The 18,199-nt window shown below is 54.2% G+C and overlaps 1 protein-coding gene across 1 annotated transcript in view; it reads right to left on the reverse strand.

The window, feature by feature from the left end:
• ASS1 (argininosuccinate synthase 1) overlaps positions 1–18,199 on the reverse strand; it is a 45,060-nt gene that overhangs the window by 3,383 nt on the left and 23,478 nt on the right. Inside the window, exons 9-12 of the mRNA XM_010856798.1 lie at positions 17,692–17,776; positions 17,120–17,184; positions 7,982–8,113; positions 2,722–2,878 (exon numbers count right to left, since the gene is read on the reverse strand). Of these exons, the coding sequence (XP_010855100.1) occupies positions 2,722–2,878; positions 7,982–8,113; positions 17,120–17,184; positions 17,692–17,776 (439 nt within the window). The remainder of the gene's footprint in view (positions 1–2,721; positions 2,879–7,981; positions 8,114–17,119; positions 17,185–17,691; positions 17,777–18,199) is intronic.

The following is an 18,199-nucleotide window of genomic DNA, read 5'->3' on the forward strand; positions in this document are numbered from 1 at the left end:
AAATCATTGTAAACTGGAGTCTCTGCACCCGGCTGCCCTGTGGCTTGTCGGGACGCGGGCTCTGGGCCTCCCCCCACCATGCCCTCGCCCTGACCTTCACGGGACCTTGAAGCTGGCACATGGAACTCCCACGCTCCCTCCTTTTCACCTCCACCGGCTCCTCTCGGGCTCAGGTGGCCAAAGTCACCAGGAGCCGATTAACAGGAAGCGGAAAAGATTCTAGGGGGCTGCTGCTTGGGACCCTTCCCTGGGCAGGGAGAGGCTGGACCAAACTAAAGCATCGGCCTCCTGGAATGGCTTTTACAGATGTTGCTGGGGTGATAAAGCTTAACACGAGCCCTTCCTGAGCCACCCACCCCCGGCCCCCACCAACCATCGAACAGACTTTGGACACCTGGCCTCACTCCTGCTCTCCAAGTTGCCTTGCCCCTTTGGAAGAGTCCCTGTATTCAACCCAGGGAGAAAGCAGGGCCGGATCCTGTTCCCCTTCTCCCTGGCCGGCCGGCCATCTCTCATGAGTCAAAACAAACTCTCCCACCCTCTTCCCCCAGACTGGCCCTTCAGACCACCCTGGCAGCCCCTGCCAAAGAGAAGCCCACCTCTGGGACAAACCTGTCCCACCAGACTGCCTAAGAGTCCCCGAGGTGTTTCTCGGGAACTGAAAAACCTCTCTTAAAATACTGAAGTTTGGGTGGTGTGGTGGTGGGGGGGTGCACTGTGGAAAAAAGAGTTTACAATGAATTTTTTTTTTTTTTACCTCCCCTGACGGTCTACAGAAAACCTCTGTGCTTTTATTTTTGTTCATTCGAGTGGCTCTGACCTGCTCTGTAATTACGTTACTTTCTACCTACTGTGCCGCGGCATTTCCAGTTCTGCTACCTCTAGGGGCTTCCTCGCCGGTCCCTGTGACGCTGTCACTCAAGGGCTTTCAAGTCAGCGATGTAGAAATCAGAAAGAAAAGGGAAATGGTCGGAGACACAGTGAGAATAAATGCTCCTGCTTTTCTCTCTTTTTTTCCCCTTTCCCTTTTTACTTTATTCATTTAATCTCCCCGAGTGAGACTGTAAGGCTTAATGAAGGGTTGGACAGATTATTAGAGGCTGTAGATTTGGAGGGGGAGGGAAGAAAGAGCCAGAGAGAGAAAGAGAGAAGATAATTTGACATTTACCCCGACTGATCTAAACTGATTCGGTTATATTTATGGCTTATAAAGTGTTTAGAAAGATTGAAGGGGGGGAGAGAAGTGCAACATGGCAAAGAGAACAGAGAGAGAAAAATAATATTGACTGCCAAACAAAACTCGTACTTTAATTCCTGACTGCCTTCCGGGAGGGGCCACGCAGGGCCTGGGCCTTGCATCAGGTGGGGTTGCCTGTCCCCACCTCTTGTTTGACCAGGTGACCTCCAAAGGGGCCACTTGGCTCCATGGTCAAGGCCAGTCTCTCATTCAAGATGCAAACACAGGTACAGCTAATAGGCACCTGCTAAAGAATCTGCCTGCAGTGGGGGAGACCCAGGTTCGATCCCTGGGTCAGGAAGATCCCCTGGAGAAGAGAATGGCAACCCACTCCAGTATTCTGGCTTGGAGAATTCCATGGACAGAGGAGCCTATTGGGCTACAGTTCATGGGGTCACAAGAGTCAGACTCAGCGACTAACCCTTTCACACTTTCACCTTTGACCCAGCCTGCCAGGGCTCCCCAACCTCTCCCACAGCCATTCAGCTCCCTCACCCTGACCCATCGCGGGAGGCAGCTCTTCAAGGCTCCCTCCTGGCTCCCTCTCACCCAACTCTGTTGTTCCCCTTGGCAGTCTCCTCTTGGCCTTACCACCCAATGTCTTCAGCCTATGTTTCTCCTTAACTCTAGCCCTGTGTGTCCAACCGCCAACTATAGTTCTCCTGGCCCAAATCTCAAAGAAAACTAACCCTCAAGATGTCCAAATCCCAATGCGTGATTTTCTCCCATTCTCTCAACTCAGTCATTGCCATCAAAGTCTACCCAGCGGCTCATGCTGGAAAGCCCGGGGTGGTTCTGAACTTTTCCATCTCTCTCCCCATCCAAGCCCTTTTAATTCCGCCTGCTAAATATCTGCCAAATCCATCTGCTGATCTCTATTCCCAGATCCAGCAGACTGGTCCAAGCCTCCAGCAGGCCCCACTGGGAGGCCTGTGTCCATCCCTGCCAGCTCCCACCTCGCTTAAATCCAGAGCAGCCAGAGAGGACCAAAGCCACAGGTCTGATGAGTCTGTCCTTTACAATCTGGCTCCGGGGCCCTCCCACCCTGGAGTTCTTATTGTGCCGGGGATGTTCTGGGTTCTTCCATGACTTGGACTCTCTGCACAGGACTGTCTCTCTGGAAATGCTCCCGCCCTGCCTCTCTCCCTGGTACATTCCTTTCTTTCAGAGACCAGCTCAGAGATGACTTCCACAGGGACGTGTCTCCCCACCCGCATTATCATACCCAGCCTAAGTATCCTATATCTCTGGGTGGTCCAGCACCAGCTTCCCTAATCCTACACTCGGATGATCCTCTGACTGGGGCTTTCTCCCCATCTAGCCTGTAAGTTCCACGAGGACAGAGGTGGTGTGAATGCTCTTCGGGACTGTCTCCTACACACCTTGCACATGCTTGGGAGCATCCTTGCTAAGAAAGACAGTGAGAGGAGATGCTGCACCCGAGGGTCTGTGCCCAGCTGGGGGCAGGGGTGGGAGGCACCTACCTCACGAGCTCCTCATTGTAGAGGGACAGTGGGGACTCCCGGCCAAGGATGTACACCTGGCCCTTGAAGACGGACACCTGCACTTTCCCTTCCACGCGCTCCTGGGACTTGGCAATGCAGTGGCGGACAAATTCACACTCGGGGCTGTGCCAGAAACCTGTGGGGAGGAAGAAACAAGGGTGCCAGTGAGGCCCGCTGTGTTGCTGCCCCGGGATGTGCACGGAGCTGGATCCACATGGGGCCCTGTCGTGGCAGACGTGAGCCTGGGAGGGAGGCAGTCCTGTATCTGTGTTGTTCAGTGCGGAGTCCCGGCTCAGTGTGCACTTGTAAATGACCACACTGAGGAGCAAGCCCAGCTGCCCAGTCCTGTGACCTTGTAGGGTTCTCTCCCAACCCCTGCTACAATGCAGTCACCTCTCAAGGGTCAGGAGGAGGGGTTTTAACCTACTGCTTCATGCCACAGATATTCAGGGAGCTCCACAGGTCAGGTGCTGGGGAGACAGCGGTGAAGAGACCCCCATCTTTTGCCCATGGGGGCTCAGTCTTCTCAGGGCAGCAGACTGATAAATTAGGCAGAAGACCTCAAGTAGGACTCAGATATATGTCACCGAGTGATGGGGGTGCCCAGCTGGGTGGTAGGTTTGGGGTCAGCAAGACCAGGTGTGTGGGGCCTTCACCTCTCTGTGCCTGTTCCCCCATCTGCTAAGGGGGAATGACCCTACCTTCCCCCACTCCCAGGGCCAGCAGGCTTATTGTGTGGAGGCCATGGACTCAGGACTGCTGTGAACACTGGGCCAAGAGCCAGGCAGAGCCCCACCCCTCAGGATGGGCAGACCCCTTTGAAAAAAGTGCCCTGTCTAACCCATGCCCCCTGCATTGGAAGCTTGGAGTCTCAACCACTGGACCACTAGGGAAGTTCCTGGACTAGCTCTTTGAATCCTCCCAAAGAGTCTTAGTCTTGGGGCTAAATTTCTCTTAGCTTCTCTCTTTTCTGTGCGAGGAAGTTAAGCTCAAGGACTTGAGACTTTTCCCCGATCACACAGGCTGTAGTGGTGGGGGCTGGACCTGACCTCAGTGGGCCCGAGTTCTAACAACTCTGCCTTGTATGATTGTCTTGCAGCTTTGCCGTCTGTACCTAAAACAGGCCCGAGGTGCCTGAGAAACGCATTGCACCCCCTCCTCCCGCCCCGAATCCCTCAGGCCGGGGAGGGCTGTGTGTTCAGTCCCGTCTTCCCAGGGTCTGGACAGTGGCTCCTCTCAGTCTCTGCCGAGGGCAGGGGGGCCATGATCGGGGTTGGGGGAGGGACAGGGCGAGGGGTAGGATTTCTCTGAAACGGAGCTGGAAAGGTGAGCCCACCTGGGCAGCTGCGGGGCCAGATGGTGTGTGATCTCCTGCCCTGATAAAGGGTCAGGTCAGCCCCAGGTCTGTGGCTATTGTTGGAGACTCAGGCCTCCGGGGGCACCTGCTGAGGCTGTCCATGGGAATGGGGAGCAGGCCCTCCCTGTGATGGGTCCTTGCAGATGTCGGGGAGGTCCGGGCAGGGAGAGAAGGGGTTGGGTCCTCCCTCTCCTATGCTCACCTCCAGCTCCACCTTGGCAGGCCGTGTGGCCTCTGTGCTGTACGTAGTCTCCTCGTTTGCACAGTGAGGTGCTACCAACCACTCTCTAGGGGCTGTGGGGATTCAGTGAGCACTTCTGCTTTTGAGATCTGAACGTGGCCTCTGCCGGTCCTCACTGTATCCAGGGCGACAGACACCCGAGAAGGAGAGAACCTTTCCAAACCACACAGCACGATCCGGAGTGCTCCTGCCTGTAGCCCAGACTCCCGTGGGAGGGGACACTGAGGGCCATGCACCCCTCCCTACCCCATGCCCCAGTGGCTCGGCCATCTTTCTAAGTCAGGGTAATTAGCCCATTAGGTTCACAGGTTGGAAGAGAGGCAGCGATGTAGCCAGATAAGGGGGGCAGAGAACCCAGTAGGAGCTCCTGGGCTTTTATCTCAGGTCTCCCCCGCTGCCTCCACAGGGGTCTTGCTCTCAGGTTTCTCTTCTCAGCAGACCCAACCCAGGGTGGGGGTACAGTGAGCCCTGAGAACTGCCCTGGGGAGACCCTGAGTGTCCCAGGCTGGGGGTGCATGGTGGGTGGGGCTGAGCCAAACTCTGTATTAATTAGGATGACAATCCTCTGTGTATTATACCCATTTTACTGTTGAAGAAACTGAGGTGAGGGGAGAGGTGACCTACACCCCCTAAATGGAGGGGCCCTGAAGCTGGGGTCCTGCCAGGATGACCCTGCGGGGTGAGGCCCATGCCTGGTCCTGGAGGGAGGGTGCCTGTGCAAACTTCATACAGCCACATTAGGAAATTTGAGAATGGCGTGAGAGGAAAGACAGTGGTCACAGAAGCTGGGGCAGCTGGGAGTGGGCCCGAGACAGAAGGGCTTTCTTGGGCCTCAGTCTCCCCGGGCCCTGAGACCACAGTGGCTCCAAGGAAGCCAAGTGCCAGAGCAGAATGATAGATCTGCAGGGGGGAGCTAGACAGAACAAGAAGGGATCTGGCCCAGTGCCCTTTATCTTACAGGAGAGGAAACTGAGGCTGAGGGAGGAGACAGATTCAAGATCTACCCAGCCAGAGGCAAAGCCCTGTTCTCCTATGTTCACATTTGGAGACCAGGTCAGGCACTCTCCTAGAGGCTTTGCAAATATCTATGCAATGCATATGTGCTAAGTTGCTTCAGTCGTGTCCGACTCTTTGCAACCCTATGGGCTGTACTCCACCAAGATTCTCTGTCCATGGGATTCTCCAGGCAAGAATATTGGAGTGGGTTGCCATTTCCTTCTCCACGGGATCTTTCCGACCCAGGGATCAAACCTGTGTCTCTTGTATCTCTGACATTGGCAGGCGGGTTCTTTACCACTCATGCTACCTGGGAAGCCCATATCTATGTATTGAGTCCTCACTGTAAGACAGGCAGCCTCATCTCCACTCTTCAGAGGAAGAAACCGAGGCACAGGGGGCTTAAGGAACATGCTGAAGCTGAACCCCACTCTCTAACATTTATGCATCCCTAATGAGAGAAATCCTATCACACAGCCCTTCGGAGCTGTTGAGGGAACAGGCTGGTGCCGAATGCCAACCTTGACATCTATGGGGGCCTGGACATCAGAGGCACCTGGCTGAACTTAATAACAACTACCTGGCAGGAGCCTCCACTCTGAGGTTTCATTTCCTTTGAAACCTAATCACTGTAACCTTTGGGGACTTAGGGGGCTCAGTGGGTGACAGCAAGGACTCAACACAGGCAGCCCAGTGCAGAGGCACCAGCCCCTCAGCTGGGGGCCAACCTGTGCCCCAGACACCCAGGGTGGGCCTGTACACGCCAGTGCCCCTTGGTCACCCCTCGCAAATGGGCTCAGCCCACCTTCCCATTCCCCAGCATCTACTGAAGTGGCCGAGAACTTGGCCTCTGAAGCCAGCTTGTCCTGGGCTCCAAGCCACGGCTCAGCAGCTCTGAAACCTTGGACAAGCATTTTCATCTCACCTCTGTGCAGCTGAGATTAGGTAATACCCGGTTCAGGGCTGGGCAGCAAGAGTCGGCAGCCAATCTTGTGTGGGGAGCCTGGCAGCCTGGTCCCCGCTCAGCCCCACGGACGCCCCAGAAGCAGCCTCGGCCAGGTGCTGTCCCCCATCACAGCCTGCCACAGCTTAATGACTCTCCCACTTTGTAACCAAAATCCACCTTTCAGCATGGAAACCCCACTGAGCACGAGAGTCTGCAGGAGACAATGGTATTTAAACACCTGTCTGTACCTGGGAAGAGGGGGGCCCTGGGGTTTCAAAGCTGCTGGGAACAATGGGAGGGAAAAATAATGCCAGCCAATAACCACCATGTCGCCCTGAAACCCCGTGATGAGTTATAGCTATTCCAAGGTTTCAGAGGAAGTGAAACCTCCAAGTGGAGGACCAGTGGAAGAGGTGAGACTTACACCAGGCTGCTGCTATGAATATTAACTTTCCCGGGGTCCTTCTGACATCTAGGCTCCCAGAGAACGGCAGGCCATCCTCCCAACAGCTGAGAGGGTCTGTTATGACGTGATTTCTCAAATTAGGGAGATGTGACTGTTATAGAATAGGGTCAGCCCTTTCTAGAAAGGGCCAGATAGTAAATATTTTAGGCTCTATGGGCCATGTAGCTTCCCTAGCTACTACTCAGCTATGCCAGAGCCGTTCCAAAGTGGCCACAGACAGCAACATGGACACAAATGAGCAAGGAGGTGCCAAAAAAACTATTTGTTGGTGTTTAGTTGTGAAGTCATGTCTGACTCTTTTGTGATACCATAGATTGTAGCCTGCCAGGCTCCTCTGTCCATGGGATTTTCAAGGCAAGAATACTGGAATGGGTGGGCCATTTCCTTCTCCAAAAAACTATTTATGGATGCTGAAATTTGAATTTCTTATGATTTTCATATTAAATGAAATACATATTACTTAAAAAAAAATTTCCTCAACCACTGAAAAATGTAAAAATTGGTCTTAGCCTATGGGCTGAACAAAAACAGGCAATAGGTTGGATCTGCTCACTCCTGTTACAATGTCTGGGATGGATCTGGAGTCAGGAGGCCTGGTCAGATGGCAGATGAGGCATGGAAACTCAGTCTCCTCACCTGTGAAATGGGTATGTGTGGCCCTGGTGGCTTCTGAGTGGGGATCTGGCCCATGTAGTGCTCAGGCCCTATTCTTGGTCAAGGTAGGCTTTCTCTGGCTTGAGGCAGTTCATGGAATGGCTCTGGGTTCTGCCTGGAGACAGGCTGACCTGAAGTCCAGCCCAACTTGGTCACTTCCAGTTGGGTAATGTTCTATAAGTTCCCTTTGCCCAGAGCCTTGGTTTCTGGCTGCAGCTCTCTTAGGAACTTGGGGGAGGGGGCCCTCTGGGATGGCTCGTGTCCCCACATGGTGCCAGGTACCCGGCACATGCTGAATGAAACTTGGCAGGATGCTGCCCTGGCCCCCTCTGCAGTCCCATGGGCTGCAGGCAGCAGAGCAGCGAGACGCCCTGGGGAACTGGCGCGCTTCCCTCAAGACCTCATGAACAAGGCAGGTCCCACAGTCCCCTCCTCGCTCCTTGCCTCCTGCCCTCTCTCCAGCCCTTTCAACCTGCATCTTCCAGGCTCTAGCGCAGGTGGCAGTGGGTAAGTTGGGACGGGAGGAGGAGGGTGTCCCTGGGTCAGGGAGGGGAGGCAGCCCCTGCAGGGTCTACGCACCCGTGTAGACCAGCTCGGCGAATTTCAAGCCGAGGCCTTGCTTGATTTTGCGCACTTCCCGGTCCATGGTGAAGGCCTCGATGTCTAAATGAGCGTGGTAAAGGATCGTCCCCGCTGGGGTCTCGTAGATACCTAGCCATTTTTCCAGGCAGGGGGAAGAGAAGAAAAAAAGAGAGAAACGCATGAAACCCAAACTGTCAGCCAATGACAAAAAAAAAAATAATAATAATGACTCGTCTGACAGGAGACAAGCCGGTCGGACCCATTCACTCCCAGCTTGCTGCAAAATGCATCTGCCATTATGTTCACGCTGGGGCCACGACAGTCCACTCTGCGGCTTGCGGAGAAAATGTCTAGATGCCCCCCTTTGCAGAGGCCCTCAGATGCTGGAAAATGACAGGGTTTCAGAGCCGCTCCCCCCTCCTCCCCAACTCATGCCCACCGGCCTGCAGCTGAAAACCTGTAATTAAACCGATTCTGCTGGAGCCCAGGGCCCTGAACGTCCCTTCCTGCCTTCCCCTAGGGAGCCAGGGGAGGGGACGGCTGTTCACACACATGCACACGCGTGGACACGTGTGCACACACATGCCAGTTTCGGCTGGCGGCTCCCCTGCAGCTTCGTCTCTGCTGAGAAATCCTCGCCACCTTGGTCAACTCGGGGCTGACCCCACTGTACCGATGGGGAAACTGAGCCTCCTGGGGGGAGGGACGTAGCTGGAGTGGAGCTGGGAACGGTCCCTGAGTGGTGCTGTCTGCTTCCCTGTGGACCAGCAGGTGATGAGACCAGACCTGGAAGGTCGCAGGAAGACGGTCTTGATCAGCGTCCTCCCCATCATCTCTGGCCTGAATCCTCCATTTGCTAAACAACCTGCTTGAACCACACCACCTCCAAGTGACAAGGGGGCTCCTGGCCCTGGGCTGAGTGTGGCCCTGGGAGGGAGATCTGATGAGTGGGCACCATCCTAGGTTTGGGGACACTGAGGCACCAAGAGGCGGAATTGGCCCCGGCAATCCTGGCAGTGTAGCCCCATGAGTCAAGTTCGGGTGAGCACGTTGGATAAACCTGCCTTGTGTCTGCTGTCCTGATGAAGCGGTCATAACCCTCCCCGACGAACGCCACCCCCCAAAGTCCCTTTCTTCCCACCAAATAGTGTTATGGCGTTAAAGGGACAGAGTTTTGGTTTTCCTCAAAGTTTACGTGGTCATCTTTCCACAGGAGGGATTCATACGCCCACGTTCATGGCAGCATTATGCACAAGAACCAAAAGGTGGACGCAATCAGAATGCCCAACAATAGATGGATGGATAAACAGAAAGAGATATTTCCATAGTGAAACATTCAGCCTTAAAAGGAAGTCCTGATACATGCGAAGACAGGATACATGGAAATCAACCAGAGACAAATCACCAAGAGACAAATACTGTGTCATCCTGCTCACGTGAGGTTCCTAAGAGTCCAGTTCATAGAAACCAAGTGGAAAGCTGGGTGCCAGGGGCTGGGGAGGGGGAGAGGGGAGCTGGTGTTTAATGGGGCCTTGCTTTGAGAAGACGAAAGAGTTCTGGAGATGCAGGCTGGTGCTCACACAGCAACATGAATGTTGTCCTTAATGCTACTGAACAGGATCCTCAAAACAGTTTAAATGGTAAGCTTTATGTTTTGTATTTGTTGTTGTTCAGTTGCTAAGTCATATCCAACTCTTTGCAAACCCATGGACTGCAGCATGCCCGACTTCCCTGTCCTTCACCATCTCCTGGAGTTTGCTCAAATTCATGTTCATTGAATCGGTGATGCTATCTAACCATCTCATCCTTTGCTGCCGCCTTCTTTTGCCTTCAGTCTTTCCTAGCATCAGGATTTTTTCCCAATGTTTTGTATATTTTACCACAATTTAAAAATGCTTAAAAAAAAAAAAAACAAAAACCAGAAAGGAAGAGATTGTTTAAACTCTGAAGTCCATAGGGGACATGACCAAGGTTGTGTCTGATGTAAGTAGCCAGAAATTTTCTCCTCTGAGAACTTCTCTGGTCTTTAATCTAAGTCTGGGAATCCATAGAAATGTCAGGGCCCATAAGGATGGCCTGTATTTTCCTAACTCAGCTGCAAACTCAGGATTCAAACATCCTTAGGCGGAAACTCAACATATACAATTAAAGACGAGGTCCAGCTGTGGGGAGCAGAAGTCCCCCTGCAAACCCTGGACTCCACAAGCAGTCCTTAAAAATCCTGATTTGGCACAACACACCCATTTCACAGATGGGGAGACTGAGACCTGCCTCTGAGTTTTCCATCTCTGCACTTGGTTGCCTCTTAGGCCTTTTGCAAAGTGATCCAGTGCTCACCAAGCATGAAAGGGACACCCAAATCTGAGGTGCTGTGGCCAAGGAAGAGTGTTCCCAAGGCTCTGAGGTGTTCCAGAGTGGAAAAGAGCCTGTCTATGGGGAAGCGGGTCTCTTATCTGCAAACCCCCCACATCCTGGGGTTCGGGGACATGCGCAGAGAGGCAAGGCGTTGCTAGGACACGCTGGTCCTGTTTCACTCGTGTGCCTGCAGCTCTTGGGCCACTTCTGCTGTCCTGAATCAGTTTGGGGTAAACACAGCTGTTTCCCCGGTAGGAAAACACCACCATCCCCCAGTTCACGCAGCAGGCCCAAGCCCTCGACTCCCCGGGGAGTGCCTCAGGCCCCCACCACCCCTCATCATGACTCTCATAAACACAGTTCAAACCGGCTCTGTCATCCGCGTCCACAAACTGCCTCAGAGACACAACCCCGAAGGAGCTTAGAAGGGCTGACGAGGTGGGAGACAGGTGGGTGGCTGAGAAAACGACAGCGTGAGACTGGGGACACTGGACACAGAACGCCTGTGAAAAGCAGACAAGCACTCAGCACAGGCTCTGGGCTGGCGCCTTCTGGGGACAGTTGTTCAGTCGCTCAGTTGTGTCTGACTCTTGGTGACCCCACGGACTGCAGCACGCCAGGCTTCCCTGTCCTTCACCATCGCCCGGGGTTTGCTCAAATTCATGTCTGTTGATTTGGGGACACTAGGAGCCACAAACAAGTGGCTTCCGATGACCCCAGGCCAGAGAAAGGCCTGATGTTTACAGCAGTCTGTTTACAATGTTAGAGGGCTGCAGAGTTTTTGGAAACATCTACTTCCAAAAAAAAATAAAAAAAGACAGAAATAACCACAAGGTAAAAGGGGCAAGCTTTCAGTTTTTCTAGAAACTTTATCACCAAGAGTCACCAACAGCAAGATAATGGCAAAGCCTTATTTGTCTTCTCATTCTAGCAACTCAATATATATATCTAGCAACTCAATATATATTTACTATATACCGGGCTTCCCAGGTGGCTCAGGGGTAAAGAATCTGCCTGACAATGCAGGAGATGTAAGAGACACAGGTTCGATCCCTGGGTAGGGCTGATCCCCTGGAGGAGGAAATGGCAACCCACCCCAGCATCCTTGCCTGGGAAATACCATGGACAGAGGAGCCTGGTGGGCTATAGTCCGTGGGGTCCCAAAGAGTCAATCAGGTCCCAAAGAGTCAGAACTGAACTCTACATACTAGGAACTCAGTATTTACTGGACTAGAAATGGGCCTTCTAATTCTTCCTGATTATTACTTTTGCCACATTTTGGAAAAACCCAGAAACTTTCAAAGCCCGTTCTTACACACACAGTCACAACGGCAGGCCAAGGGCAGGAGCTGCCCTCATCTTTAGCCCCTGGGGAACCCAGCTGCCTCCTTGCTCTCCTGTCCACACCCGGCCAGCTGAGTCCAAGCTGTATTCGTAGATCAGGAGTGCAGCCCAGAAGTCCCTCTCAACTTATACCTTTACAGTTGTTCAGCGCAAGTCACTTCTGCTGTGTGACCTCGGGCTGCCTCAGCCCCCTCTGTGGCCTAGGCAACCTGCCTGTAAGAAGAGAAGGTGGCAAGTGTCGACTGCTCTTTTGCCTAAGTCCCACTGAGACGCGCCTGAAGGTGAGCACCCAGACACAATGGCCCTGGTGCGCATGCGGTTTCGTTTCTGGAACGCTGTAGCCAGCTCCCTAGCATCACCTCCCCACAGTCCAGAGACGAAACAGGACCAGTCGCTGGCAGGGTGAGAGGACATCCATGCTTTCCATCAAGGAAGAGCTATGACTTGTCCTAGCCCTCGACCCCCGTTGTTATTTAGTCACTCAGTCGTGTCTGACTCTTTGTGACACCATGGACTGTAGCCCGCCAGCCTCCTCTGTCCATGGGATTCTCCAGGCAAGAATACTGGAGTGGGTTGCTGTTTCCTTCTCCGGGGGGTGGGGGGGGGTTGTCTTCCCAGCCTGGGGATTGAACCCGCATCTCCTGCATTGGAGACCAGTTCTTTACCACTGAGTCACCTGGGAAGACCCTGTCCCCCGCCACCACCCCCAAACTGCGCCATCAGAGCTGTCCCCAGGAAAAGAACAGAGAGTGTCTGGTGGACAGTCACCCACCGCTGAGCCCTCAGGACCAGCCACACGACCGTCAGCCCTCCGAGGGCGCTGCGGGAGGAGTCGTAGGCGAGAAGAGAAGCCGCAGCCGTGAAACACACCAGCACAATTAATATTCCCGTTCCTTGCCTTAGAAGGTGTTAAAGTTAATTGTGACTGATCAAAAAGCTTGTTTGCAGGTTGCTGTTGTCATGTGTGTGTGTGTGTGTGTGTGTGTCTTAAAGCTTTCCTTCTCCTCTCCACAGGGGTAGGGGGTACAGATGATTTCTGTGTATTTCTTCTGGGGAAAAAAATGACTTAAAAAAAAAAACCCAGTGACAGAATCCTGATGCTTAAAGACTATGGATTTGGGGCTTTTGACAGTCGGCATACAAACCACTGCGCAAAAAGAAGGAGGAAATGACAGCTGAGTCTCGGTGTCGCTGGGGAAGAGACAACAGACATCTTCCGAGTGACACGCACAGCGGATTCAAGTGTCTATTTTCATCTCCCCGTGTTTACAGGAAAAAGACAGAGGTGTCAGCGGTTCTCTGCGGAGCGGCTTCAATCACACCATAATTACTGCCGAGGAGCGGGTGGGGAAGAAGGGCGAGGAGCTGGGGGGCGGCCGGGGTGGGGGGAGAGTGGACCGAGGAGGAAGAGGTGGGAACCAAAACAGCTGCGGCCACTTAAATTTTTCTCATCTGTTTTCCCGAGGCTGCCAGGTTAGCCCAGAAATTGAGCAATTTGGCAGAATTGAGTGGGATCGGCCAACTCGGCCGGAGGTTCGGGGTGGGGGGGGTGGGAGGGCAGAGGTGGAGGCTAAGGCACCTGGACCACTGCCTCTGGTCCTTTGGGTAAGCAGTGTCCAGAGGAAGGGATTCAGAAAGGCCAGGGGAGGGGAGCTGGGCTGGAGCCCAAGAGCTCCCCGCTTAGATCCCATGGCCAAGAAGAGAGGCAGTTGCCATGGTGATGGGGAGGCAAGTCCCCGTGGGTTGCTAGCCTTCCTCTATGCTCCCGGTGCCCCGCGGGCCCTACCCTGGGAATCAGGGTGGGCCTCTGACGCTGGCCACTCCGGGCTTCTGGGAATGCGAACACCTTTGCCTCACAAGTCTCCCTCCAATCTGGAATGTTCAGTCTGAGCGGAGACTCTGGGAGGTCTGGAGAGGCGGGCAGCAACTCTTAAGTCTTTCTTCGCCAGAAAGTGATGGAGTAAGGAGGAAGTGAGAGAGGAGGGGAGGATGCGAGAGAGATGGGAAGGAGGGAGGAAGATGGAAGAGAGTGGAAGGGAGGAGTGGAGGGGAGAACAGAAGGCAGGTGAGGAGGCGAGTGCGGAGGGAGTCACCGAGGGAAGCGGCAGAGGCGAGACCCATGGGGCCGGGCTGGGGGGGGAAGGTGAGGGAAGGACCAGCGCCAGCTCCTTCTCAGCTTCCCTCCTGCCTGCCTCGCCCCCCTTCTCCTCCCCACTGATTTCATTTACTTCACTTAATTAGCCCCCCTCCAGAGTTAAAAAGATAATGTGATAATGACGATGTGAACAGCCACAATACAGCGAAAGCTACTCCATCTGCGGCGTCCCCAGCCCCCGGCCTGCTGACCCCATGGCCCCAAGTGCCACTAACCTGGCCACCCCAGACCTGATACATTAGCACTGCCAGCTTCCTACCCACCCACCCTCCCCCAACCCGGCAAAAAAAAAAAAAAAAAAGACCTTTAACCAATTTCAACTCTAAGCTTTGTAAAATCAATACAAATGACATTTCCCCCTTGTACATCAACCTACGAACAATAGCACCTTCCTGCTCTGCCCTCCATATAATTGACAATTAACAGCTTTTCCCCTGACCGTAGACCTAATAAAAGTCTCGTGGGCGAACCAACGATGTCTTCCTCTATTGCCCCTCTTTCTTTCTCACAGTGACTTATTGGGAGTGGAGAAATAAAAAACAAGACCTCCCCCTAAAATTAAGAAGCAACTTTCTTTTCTCACTCCCCAAGTCAGAAAATAGGCAAGGTAGAACTTGCAGAGAGAGAGAAGGTGAGATCCTCTACCATGCCCACCTTTGCCGGTGGGAGTTGCAGAGCCGGAAAGCAACTTGTCTGAGGATACACAGCAAGCAACTCTCAGGCTAAATGCTATGCTTTTAGAGAAAGCCCCTCAAAGGTGCACACGCAGTGCTTGCGCAGAGTGAGGGCTATGCTCCAGGAATCTTCACCTCAGGTGGATGGTAAGAAGCAAGGGAGTTGGAACTGAGCGCTAACCTCATGGCTCCAATCTTCAAAGTTCAATCTGGGAACAGGTAGGAAGCCTACCTCCAGGCACGGCACCCACTATAGGTCAACACAGAGGTGTTCAATCTGCCCAACAACCCATTTCATGGATGAAGCCTCTCTGAAGAGGCTACGTTGCTTTCCGAAGGGTGATGGAGCCAAGGCAGGCAGTCGAGTCTGGTGCCCAAGCCTGGCCCCTGACACCCGCCCTTCCATGCGCCTCTGCCAGGCCTCCAGGAGGCCGGCCAGCCTCACACCTAAACCACCACCCAACTGGCCACTTGGGGCTGCTCCTGCCACTCACACTGGAAGGCTCCCACTCCTTTCTATCCCACCTTCTTCTACCGGGTAAAGTCTATTCTCCTGCCACCTCTTTCAGGATGCGTTCCCAGAATAGTCCAGTCCACTTGGGTGCCATTTCACAGAGTGATCTCAGGCGATCTGTCCATCGTCAGCACTGTTGATTTACATCCACAATCAGTGATGCCTGCCTTGGACAGAGAAGGAACACGATCGTGGTGCAGACTGGACAGTTCCCAGAGGGCAAAGGCCGCCTTGACCCTTTCAGCATCCCTATGGGACTGCTGCATTCAAGAAGCTCTTCCACTGGGCCAGTTCCTGCTAACATACATGGGCTAGAACCCGGATCTGCCCCAGTGCAGAGTTCAAGCCCTCAGCCCTCCACCCCATGCCTCTCTGGGACTCGACATTAGTCCTGATCCTACCACCAACGTGGCTGTGATTTTAAGCCTTGGTTTCCCCGCCTATAAAGCAAGGGCGCTGGGCTCTGGCTCGCCGAGGTCCCTCCGGGGTCTGCCTCAGATAATTTGCGTTGTGCTGCCTCCCAAGAGCAAAGTGAGACAAAAGGACGTTTAATCAGATGTTGGTATAGGTAAGACACAAAGGTAAGAGAGGGTACAAGGGAGCAGCTAATTAGTAATATTGTTCTCCACAAGGTCTTCTCGAGACTTTCAATTAGGTTGTTTTTCACAGTAATAGTCTTGTCAAGGAGGGAAAAAAAACACACACAGGAGGCAAAGCCACGTTGCTTCCTTCTTCCCCTTTTGAGATAAATTCAAACAGGTCAGAATCAGAATGATCCAACTCCTGTCCCAACGCCTGCCACATTGCACCTGCAGAAACTGAGCTACCAAGTCCAAGGTCATCAGCCAGGAGCTGTGAACCTGAACTCCACGTGAGAGCCCTGGCATCCTGCCTCAAGGACCAATGCCCTGACCTGAAATCTGCCATCAGTTCTCTTTGGATTTTAGAGTCTCAGTGAAAAACATCCCGAGGGACAAAGAGCCATGACCTTGGCCTGGTTTTCTTTAGCTGTGCCATCTTTTTAAATTGACCTTAGCAAAGCGAGCTGAACACCTGCTCACACAAGGGACCTTAATCCCACCACCGGTACTCTTAACGGCTGGCTTGCCCCTCCCTCATGGAAGTCAGAAGCACGCACATCACTTCATCACGGGGGACATGAGATCTCCTCAAACGGGATGGGGGTTGGGTGCAGTCGAGACGACCCGATGAGGGACCGAGAGGGAACCATGGGCTCTGCACCTGCTTGGGGACCAGCCTCACCTCCTTCCAGGCCCAGCCAGAGGTGGATATGGGCCGGGCAGCCACTCAGCACCAAGGCAGAGCCCCACCCCAGCATCATGCAAAAAGTCCAGTCCTAAAGGAAATCAACTCTGAATATACATTGGAAGGACTGATGCTGAAGCTGAAGCTCCAGTACTTTGGCCACCTGATGTGAAGAATCCACCCACTGGGAAAGACCCTGATGCTGGGAAAGACTGAAGGCAGGAGGAGAAGGCGGCAACAGAGGATGAGATGGTTGGATGACATCATCAACTCAACAGACATGAGTTGGAGCAAGCTCTGGGAGATGGTGAAGGACAGAGAAACCTGGTGTGCTGCAGTCCATGGGGTTGCAAAGAGCCAGACACAACTTAGCGACCGAACAACGACCATGTCATGCTCATGTCATGAGACAGGCCCTCAGGCCCTGACTGGCTCATAGCGCCCACCCCTGGCGAGATTCCCACCCTGCCGGGCCCTCTGGCCTCCTCAATGTCACCTTAATGACCACGAAATCGGCCCTACGTGGCCTGCCTCTAAGCCTGGCTGACCCGCCGCCCAGGGCATTGGAGTGCCTGACCTCCGGGCCCTGGGCCCGCCTCCTCTCTTCTCTGTACCTCTCCCTGCTCTGGGGACAGCTCTTCTCCTGATGCCATCAGAAATCAGTGGCCAAGTGTCCCTCATCCCCACTTCACATAAGGGAAACTGTCTGGCAGGGTGAAAGGACTTGCCCAAAGTCAGCCTGGGAGTAGCAACGCTGGAACATGATGGTGGGTGTCAGGGGCCTCTGGGAGCCGAGCCATGCCCCCAGGGGTGGCGACCAGACTTACCCCGGGACTTCATCCCGATGAAGCGGTTTTCCACGATGTCGATGCGGCCCACGCCGTGCTTGCCACTGTGAGAAGAACCATCTGGTCACTGGGGGCCATGTGCAGGGCGTCAGGATTCAAGACTCAGAGGACATCTGAGCCGGGTGAGTTGTCCAACCACCCATTGTACAGGTGGGGCAACTGAGGCCCAAGGAGGGAAGGGATTGCCTGGGACGCACAGCGAGCTCAGTGTGCAACTTCCGTCACCCCCACCTGGGCCTGGCCTGGCGTGGCACCCAGCCTTCCCCACTGCTCAGCTGTCCTTCTAGCCTGGCCCCAACCCAGCTGAGACCTGGGAAGGCTCAACTGGACCATCCCCGGGGGCAGAAGATGCTCTGGGGTTGTTCCCTTCTAAGGCCCAGGGCCACCGGGACTCTTGTACAGAAGCAAAGGGCCCTACGCCTATAGGGCTGGTGCCAGGGCTGACTGCAGGACACGGGCCTGTCCTCCTCGGCCCCTAAGGCTCGGGCCGGGGCCACCAGCCACAGCGGTCCAAGCAGGGGCTGGCCAGTGTGTTCCCAGCAGACACTCACGCGACTTCATTCAGGTACAGGAAAAGCTCCAAGGCTGTGCTGTGGGTGGTGCCATCCCCGACGTTGGTCACCTTCACGGGGACCCCTAGGGCAGGAGGAGAGGGCAGGGGGCCCATGGTCGGAGCTCAGCGGAGGAGTCTGTGGCTGCCACTCCACCCTCCCCCTCCGCCCGCAACGCCTTAAATGGATGTGACAGATATGGACTCCAAATGACTCCTTGAGAAGCCCAGTGCAGGTTGAGGCCTGCTGGGGAGAGAGAAGGGGCGAGAAAGCCCCCCAGAATGAAAGGGAAAATGCAATAAAAACGCTCTCCCCCACCCTTCCCATTCTCTCTGCCCCTTTTGCATTTAGGGGCTGTGAAATTGGAACCAGGCCCTGAACTAATTGAATTTCACGCTCCGCCATTGTCTTACGATGGAGGACCTTCTGTCCCACCAGTTACCGGGGGGCCCGCCTGGCCGAGGTGTGGCTGAACTCACACACACACACACACACACACACGGCCCCC

Source organism: Bison bison, unplaced genomic scaffold, assembly GCF_000754665.1.
Source record: "Bison bison bison isolate TAMUID 2011002044 unplaced genomic scaffold, Bison_UMD1.0 scf7180017864375, whole genome shotgun sequence".
In the NCBI taxonomy this organism is placed as follows: Eukaryota; Metazoa; Chordata; class Mammalia; order Artiodactyla; family Bovidae; genus Bison; species Bison bison.